We start from the raw sequence: 9581 nt of genomic DNA, 5'->3' as shown, positions 1-9581 counted from the left end.
CCTGAACTCCACCCCGCCATATCCAGATGCCAGCATGTTCTTTCCATCTGGACGTCCAGAAGTCAGTCAGTTCTCACTCATGATGGCCCCATGTGTGTCGGAGTAGAACTGTGCTCCACAGGGTTTTTCAGTGGCTGATTTTTCAGAAGTAGATTGCCAGGCCTTTCTTCTGAGGCACCTCGGGGTGGACTTGAATCTCCAGCCTTTCAGTTAGCAGATGAGTGTATTAACTGTTTTTGCCACCGAGGCACCAAGACTAAGAGTCCTACACAATCTGTAGTTGTCTTACCCCACCTCTCAGACCTCATCCACCATTTCTTTCCCCCATCTCACACCCCATTCCAGCCACATCAGCCTCCTGCACTCCCTGCCTCTTAGACTCTCTTCCTCTTGGTATGCACTTAGCTAATCCTCCCTAATCCATCAAGACTTTGCTCAGATCTCTTTGTGTTGAGGCCATTATTCCCCCAGTACTCCCAATCCCCCTACCCTTCCCTTCTTTTTTTCCATGGCACTTACCACCTTCTATACAACTCAGTTAGTTACTTAATTAGTTAGTTATTATCTCCCTCCTCTGCAGTGTAAACTCTTCAGCAGGGATCTTTTTCTGTTTTAATCAGATATAGTTCAGGCACCTAGAACAGTGCCTGGCATACGGATAAGACCCAAGAAATATTAGTTCAATGGATAGAGGAAGGAAGGAGAGGGAAAAAGAAGGGCAGTGCTACTCTGGACCTAAGGGAGGGGATATGGTTAGGGCGCTGAATTGAACAACTGCAGGGACACCCTTCACATTGGTTACAGCGTGAATTAAGGTCCTGGAGGTTGCAGCACAGTAACCCTTAGAAAGGGCTGAATTGACGATCAGGAGGCCTTGAAGTGCGTTCAAATTCTACTTCTTCCCCCAAGAGCATGCAGCCTCAAGCAAGCCCTTTGCTCTCTGTGGCTCTTTTTTTGTCCCCCCTCTGCCCGAGAGCAGGTTAGGTCTTTTGCAGCAGGTTTGCCGAATGCAATACATCATTTGATTTCTTGACTGGTGTTTCCATGAGCATTGATTGTTGATCCAAGTGAAATGAAATCCCTGACAACTTCAATATTTTCTCCATATATCATGATGTTGCTTATTGGTCCAGTTGCAAGGATTTTTGTTGTCTTTATGTTTAAGGTGTAATCCATACTGAAGGCTGTGGTCTTTGATCTTCGTCAGTAAGTGGTTCAAGTCCTCTTCACTTTCAGCAAGCAAGTGAGTAAGGAAGACCGAAGAAGAATTGATGCATTTGAATTATGGTATTGGCAAAGAATGTTGAATATGTCATGGACTGCCAGAAGGAAGAAATCTTCCTTGGAACAAATACAGCCAGAATGCTCCTTAGAAGTGACGGTGATGAGACTTCTTCTTGCTTACTTTTGACATGTTATCACGAGGGACCAATCCCTGGAGAAAAACACCATGCTTGGTAAGGTAGAGGGTCAGCGAAAAAGAGGAGACCCTCAACAAGATGGATTGACACAGTGACTGCAACAGTGAGCTCAAACATAGCAATGATTGTGAGGATGATGCAGGCAGCATTTCATTTTATTATACATAAGGTCACTATGAGTCGGAACCGATTCGAAGGCACCACGAACAAGAGTAAAGTTTGCTGTACTCTAGTGGCTTGAGTGTTGACTGTGATGCTGGAAGCTATGCCACTAGTATTTCAAATACCAGCAGGGTCACCCACGGTAGACAGGTTTTAGCAGAGCTTCCAGACTAAGACAGACTAGGAGGAAAGTCCTGGCAATGTACTTCCGAAAATTAGCCAGCGAAAACCCTATGGATGCAACAGAATATTGTCCAATAGAGTGCTGGAAGATGAGCCCGCTAGATTGGAAGGCGCTCAAAACACATAGTGGTCGCAGCAATGAACTTGAGCTCATCAGCAATCGTGAAGATGGCGCCGGACTGGGCAATGTTTCATTCTGTTATACGTGGGGTTGGCATGACTGGCAACTAACAACAGCAACAAGAGAAGGTGTTAAAGCGGATTGAAGATTTTCAACCTTCTTTATTTCTGTGAAAGAAAATTGACATCCAAGTTGTTTTTAAGATACAAACCTCAAGTAACTACTATTATCAGTTCTGAAGGGAGACTGCCAGATGGGTATATAGGGAATTTAAGCAGCTTTTCCATGATAACCAATTAGTATATAAACAAACCAAACCCATTGCCCATCGAGTCAATTCAATTGGTAGGCACCCCAGAATTAATGGTTACTTTCCACAGGAGATAACACTAAACTTTTAAGGTCGAGAGATCTCAAGGAGACATCTTACAAAATTTCCAAGATGTTTTTTATCTTGTCATCATAAAAATATGACACAAAGGGGTATTCACCCCCTCGTAGGTTAGAACTTACTTTCCTACTATCTCCAAATCAAATGACTTGCAAATATCCCCAGCATTCGTCTTTATCATCTAATGGGCTTCTCCCACTGTTTGAGTCAAAAAGGATTGCCAACACCTGCTAATTAAAAGCCAGCAGTCTCTGGCTTCAGCAAGATTTTTATTAGCCACAGCTAATCAAAGAAGATAAGATTACAAGATTTCAGTTCCTACATTAAAGAATATGAGGTTTATAATTCCCTATTTCTGTGATTCATTTCCTTTTCCAATAACCATAAAAACCTCAGCTCTCTCCACATCAGAATTCTTGTAGACCAGTGGTTCTCAGGTTGTGGTCCCTAAACCAGCAGCAACATCAGCAGCATCACCTGGGGCCTTGCTAGACATACAGCACAGACTTACTGAATCAGCAGCTATGAGACTGGGACCCTGAAGGTGATTCTGATGCATGCCCTGGTTTGAGAACCATTGCTACTGGAAATTTTCCCTCTGGTTTCTTTATATCCTGAATAACCAAGAAGATGTTGAAATAGATGATATGTAATTTGTTTTCTAGAAATGGTTGGGGTTTTTACTCCAAATATAAAACTGTATTATATTGAAAGATATCCTCTCCCAGGAGATTCTGCTATGTGTCTCTCTTCTCACCAGTTAGATAATTTCTAGACTAGACAGTGTCTGAGGTTCTTAATCCATACTGAAGGCTGTAGACTTTGACCTTCGTCAGTAAGTGCTTCAGGTACTTATTTTATGGAGAGAAAACTGAGGTGTCAATGATTTTATTCTACTTGGATCAACAGTTAATGTCCATGGAAGCAACAGTCAAGAAATTGAACTTATTGTACTGGGCAGATCTACTTCAAAAGACCTGTTTAAAGTTTTAAAAAGCAAAGATGTCACTTGGATGACTGTGCTGCGCCATGGTCTTTTCAGTCACCTCATGTGCATGCGGAAGCTGGGCAGTGAAAGTGGAAGACAGGAGAAGAATTGATGTGTTCAGATTGTAGTGTTGGTGAAGAATATTGACTATACTGTGGACTACCAGAAGAACAAACAAATCAGTCTTAGGAGAAATACAACCAGAGTGCTTCTTAGAAGTGAAGATGGTGAGACTTCTGCTCACTTATTTTGGATATGTCGTCAGGAAAGACCAACCTCTAGAAAAGGACATCATGTTTGGTAAAGAAGAGGGTCAGTGAAAATGAAGGAAACGCTCGATGAGATGGCTTGACACAACAGCCACCACAATGGGCTCAGACGTACTAACAATCATGAAGATGATGCAGGGCTGGGCAATGTTTCCTTCTCTTATACAGAAGGTTATCCTGAGTCAGAGCCGACTCGGTGGCCGCCAACAACAACAAGGTCCTTATGTGATCTTGAAGGCCCTTTCATGGCTCATTGGTCTGGGAGGAGGGAGGATACTGCACTTAGATATTATTGCTGCATTTGTATGCCTATGTCTATCCATTGGAAATTTTGCATAAGGTCCTCAAGGCTTGTTCGGTTTAGGAAGCGCTTTCTAGACCCTTGCCTAATCCCAGAGAAAACCAGATTAACTCTCACCACAAAGTCACATGGTATCACACTCTTGGATAACATGAATCCTTGTTGAAGCTATGGAAGAATTGCCTGTCTTGACTCCGGAGTAACCATGGCCGTGAAATTCCTTGGAAAGACCTCACTGGTACTGATAACTGTAAAACTCTAGAGCAGTTGGTAACAGAAAGCAGAGAAGAGCTCATGTCTGCACTGAGGAGAACATGTGGGCCCCAGATCACATTTTAATGATGGAACATAAATTAAAAGTGATTACCAGGACTCATTCTAAACCTTGATTTTTTCCAGTGTTTCTTGCGTGGCATGTGTTAGGTTAATACCAAAATAACAGACATACCTTCCAAAGGCCCTAAAAGGGTTAGGTATTAACTGCAGACATTCCAAGTCAGAGATCCCCAAGTGCCAAAGCGAAGGAAATCATGTCTCATTTGCTACATGTGCTAAATGCTTCCTCCCTATACCAAGGGTCACTGTGCCATTTCATATTCTTGGATGTAGACCTGGACATATGTTCATCTCTTTACAAAGCTTTTTAAAATCCAAGGAATACTGCTTTCTAAGTGGTAATTTACTGATGTTTTGTGCATGTGTGGGTTTTTCTTTCTGATCAGACTGTGGTTCATAGTCATTGTCTATGGTGTGCTAGTAATGTTTAACAACCAGCTGTCCAGATTATTTTAAAAAAACGCCCTAGTTTGTAGTGTTTGCCAGTTTCCATGGTGTAAATATTCTTATTGTGACTAGTTTCAAGCTATCAATCTGACATCACTACACAGAGAGTTTGAGAAAGATGCACACAATTGGTGCTCTTGAATTGGTGTGAGCCAGCTCTAGCACATGGTTGGGTTGTAGAAAATTTGGAAAGCAGAAGGGATTAAAAAATAAATTCATAGTAAGTATTGCTGCTGAGAACAAAACCAGTGTTAATATTGGGTTATGTTACTTTTTAGTACTTGGTCTATGTGTTTTTATGTAATTGTTATCATTTTGTATACAGGTAGTCCCTGACTCACAATGTATTTGAGTTACAGCAAACCGCACTTACAACCATTCGTTGTTGTCGTTGTACATTTTATCTTTAGTAATATGTACTACATACAATGTTGCAGCATGTAATTTGCTGATGTAATCATTCTCAGACATTCACTTGCCAATAAATAAAGATTAGATTGATAAAGGTTCTGATAATAAAAGGCGGTAATAATGAAAACCAAAAAAATAAATCAGTAAAGAGATACTCAACTTACGTCAAAACCGACTTCCAACAATGTCATGGGAATGGAACCACGTCGTAAGTTGGGGACTACCCGTATATAATTTTGTGTTTTGCTTTTATCTTCATAAACATCATTTTAATGGTTGCACGATATTCCATCCAATAGGTATAAGATAATTTATTAGCCCTGATAATGTACATTTAAATATTTTCCAAATTTTTTCAGTATTGCTGTAAATAATGCTACATATTGTTATGTGAGGAGCCCCTGGGTAGTACAAACGTTTAACACACTTACCTGCTAATGGGAAGGTTGGAAGTTGGAGTTCACCCAGAGGTACCTGGGAAGAAAGGTGATCTACTTCCAAAATCCCAGCCTTTGAAAACCCTATGGAGCACAGTTCTATTTTGACACACATGGGGTCGCCATGAGTTGGAGTTGACTGGAAAGCAACTGGTTTAATCGCATACATATTTGTTCATCATCTGTTTCCCTGCCCCTCGGAGTATAAGTTCCATAAAGGTGGTATCCGTAGGATCTAGAGGAGTGCGTGATACTCAGTAAATACTTATTGAATGAGTAAGGATATTCCATCCCTGCGCTTAAAGCTTTTAGTGTTTGTTGTCTTCATAAAATCAATTGGTATGCTCTTTTTAAATATTGAAGCTGATAACCATTTGCAATATTTGTAACAAATATAGTTTGTTTTAAAAGTATTATGTTTTTGTACAAGTAGAAGGTTAATATTTCTATGTAACTAAATCTTCCATTGTGATATTTTCCCAGGGGAGTTGAGCTTACAAAATCTTTTTTTCATAAAGAGATCAGATAATTTTCACCTATGCGTCATTCTAGCATTTTTAAGGCTCGATTTTTATTTTCACATATAACTCCTCAATATGTAAAAGAATTTATTTTGGTGTGTGTGATAAAATGAAAATCTAAATTGTTTTGGTTATTTTCTTGATAGCCGTTCACGTAACTTGCTATTGAGATTTTGTTGCTGCTAACGGCATTGTTATTTTTTTAAATCACGCTTCATAATATTTCATGATTTAATTTCACTTGTGTCGTTTTATCCTCTCAGCGCTTATAGGCGTCAAGGCTCATCGGACAGTTCTCCAAGATCTCTGAGATACTTTCATGGCGGTGTCCCTATAATCACTTTCCAATATGGACTAAATATACTTGTGTTTGTTTTTGGTTTCACTACAACGGCTGATCAGATACACAGCAGATATGAGGAGATAAAATAGGAAGTCAGGTTCCCAGAGGGGAAATATGGAGGACTGGGGTCCAGTCCGCCTCTGGCCACATTATCCTGATTCCCTTCTCCTGAAGCCCCTGCCAGGTGTTACTAGGATTCACAAAGTGGCCCTTTGTCGACTGTGTGAAACTCAGTACCTGACCCGTAATTGCTGCTCGATAATTATTTGTGGATAGAATTGCATTGATGCAAGTATTCCAAGGACCAACCTTCTTTCTCCTTCTTGTTTGGTTTTCTCCTTCCCTTAGCTGCGGTCCAGCACGGAGCTCCACCCGGACCTGCTCACGGACTGCCTCACCGTGCAGCCCCTGCAGCCGGCCGCTTCCCCGCGCGGTGCTGCTGCTGACGGGGCCTTGGGGTGCTCCCCTGGGCCCGGGCCTGACCTCTATCCAGGTAACTACAGCAAAGGAGGCTGAACTCCATCAACTACCCTTCTGTAGGCCCTTCACTCTGGGACTGCTCACGGGAGGAAAACTCTTCCTAAAACCATCTGCATTTTGCTCTATCTCTGGGCTGCAGGGAGTCCCTGGGTGGTGCAAATGGTTAACGTGCTTGGCCGCTAACCATAAGGTTGGCAGTTCAAGTCCACCCAGAGGTACCTCTGAAGAAAGGCCTAGTGATTCACTTCTGACAGGTCAGAGCCTTGGAAGCTGTATAGAGCAATTCTACACTGCACGCGTGGGGTCGCCGTGAGTTGGAATCGACTCCATGGCAACTAACAACAACAGCAACACGGGCTGCAGGAAGTCCCTGGGTCATGCAGATGGTTAACACGCTAAGCTGCTGACTGTAAGATTGGTGGTTGAAGTCCACCAAGAGGTGTCTTGGATGAAAGGCTGGGTTATCTACTTCCATAAAACCAGCCATTGGAAACTCTGGAGCACAGCTGTACTCTGATACACATGGGGTTGCCACGAGTTGGAATCGACTTGATGGCAACTGGTTTAGTAGGTGATGATTTGTAAAATCCCAAGAGAGTGACAGTTTGCATAGCATCGAGATGAACAGGGTAGATGCTAGTTCTGACACACACCAGTCTTGCATGTTTCCTAAAGTGTTGGCTTTCCTTATTGAAACACACCTTTCAGGTTGATAAGATGGAGCTTGATTGGAAAGGCTTGCCTGAAAAGGCTTTGATTTTTGTGGAAGAAAATAGCGCTCTAGGTTAACGCAACCACGTATCACTTGAGGCCATGCTGAGGACGATTTGAAATTGAAGTGCTCACTTCTCTGCTATTCTGAAAATCCTGGGAGCCTTGGTCTGCTCCTGAGATAACCTGAGAGTCATTTAGTGATCTAACAAAAAGACTGGGGCTCCACAAGCAGTTCTCAAGGATGGCTCATTGTATTTTCTGCCCTTTTGCTCAGAGGTCCTATACCCCAGATAGACAATGCCCCTGGACAGCCTGTAAATTTAGGCGATTTATTTGCTGATCGGAGGGAGAAGTATTTCATAGCCCATGGATCGTGGTATGAATGCCACTTCCCAGGCTTAATGCCCGTGTTGATCTTCTCGTCAGCTCCTGGGATGAGCTAATGAAGCAGATAAGCCTACAATTAGTGAGTCTGCAGGATTATGGATGGTCTGGACCAGTGCCTGGTCTTGGCAGAGAGTCCACTCACTAACAAAGAATGTTCTATGGAAAAAGATCTGCCCTGTGGATGCTCACACAAATTCCAAGCTGAAACTGTACTACAGATTTAATAAAACATGACCTTTGCTAATGACCTAAGCCATGAAGACATCAGAGGCCAGTGTGGTTGGGATATTTGAGTCCTGCAGAAACCACCCATCACGTGAGGAGTTAATGGGGAAGGAACAAGAGAAATAGGCAAGAAGGAGGGAATTTTATCTGTACCACTTCCATTGAGTTATAAAATAATTAGTGTATATTTTAGAGGTTATGAATACTACTGACTTATGCAATTTTGACTGTAATTTTAGAGTTTTCAGAAAAATGGAGATGTTTTGTTCAGATGTTATAGGGGATTGTAGAAGGAAAATAAGGATTTTTTTTAAGAGTAGGCATTTTGAAATCATATATTGCTGGAAGGTGAGAGTTTCTCTCTTACAGTATCATCACTTTCTGTAATAAATGTCGTTATTGGTTGCCATCGAGTCAGCTCTGACTCATGGCGACCTTATGTACGACAGAGTGAAACGTTGCCCGATGCTGCACCGTCTTTGTGATTGTTGGTGTGTCTGAGTCCGTTGCTGTGGCTGTTGTGTCAGTCCCTCTCACTGAAGGTTTCCCTCGTTTTCGCTGACCCTCTACTTTACCAAACATGGTGTCCTTTTCTAGTGATTGATGTTGTCTGATGCTGTGTCCAAAGTACACAAGCTGAAGTCTCACCATCCTCACTTCTAAGGAGCATTCTGGTTGTATTTCTTCTAAGATCAATTTGTTCATTCTTCTGGCAGCCTATGGTGTATTCATGGTATATAATAAACAGTACCGTGTTAAATCCATATAGGATTTAATGTATTTTGTGAGATAGTTCATAACTTACTTTAATGTAAATTTATATATATATTTTATTGTTAGTATTTATTTTACTATACATTTGCTGCATTATTAAGTCCGGTATATTTGCTGTCTTGGGACATCTTGCAGAATTGTAAGGGTAGAAATAGTTTTTTTATAAAAATGCCTTATATAGTCAGCTCCCCAAAAGTGGCCGTTAAGTAAGAGATTTTATTGGAGGATTCAAAATGGGAACGTACATTTCCCTACAGGTTAAGCTTTACAAGAGAATTGTGAAAATCAAACAGCATGATGTATAGAAAAGTCTTTAAAAAGGCATAGCACATTATAAAAATACAATAGTTATTACTTGTATTATCTTCACAATCACTGCTTTGCATGGAATTCACCAGAGGTGAAAAGAAGACAGAGGAACTTGGAATTGGTGGAGCGGGCAAGGACAGAAGGAGGCCAGACTCAGGGTACAAAAGGAGATTTAAAGGGAAACATTTAGCAAAGCATCTTTGTGATGTCTTTCCAACATCTGCTATCCAAATTTTGCCTTGTTTCTATAACACTTCTTGTATCTGTGGTTTATCTGTCCAGTTGGATTGGAGAGTCAATGAGGGTAGAAGTAAGACTCAGTTTCCTGTTGTAGGCACTGATAGCTTTAACCTATAGATTT

General features: G+C 41.5%; 1 protein-coding gene across 1 annotated transcript in view; it reads left to right on the top strand.

Moving 5' to 3' along the window:
* GLIS3 (GLIS family zinc finger 3) overlaps window positions 1-9581 on the top strand; it is a 549271-nt gene that overhangs the window by 478416 nt on the left and 61274 nt on the right. Inside the window, exon 7 of the mRNA XM_023728586.1 lies at window positions 6680-6824. Within this exon, the coding sequence (XP_023584354.1) occupies window positions 6680-6824 (145 nt within the window). The remainder of the gene's footprint in view (window positions 1-6679; window positions 6825-9581) is intronic.

This window comes from Trichechus manatus, unplaced genomic scaffold, assembly GCF_000243295.1.
Source record: "Trichechus manatus latirostris isolate Lorelei unplaced genomic scaffold, TriManLat1.0 scaffold00025, whole genome shotgun sequence".
Taxonomy (NCBI): Eukaryota; Metazoa; Chordata; class Mammalia; order Sirenia; family Trichechidae; genus Trichechus; species Trichechus manatus.
This window is presented reverse-complemented; position numbering and strand designations above follow the sequence as displayed.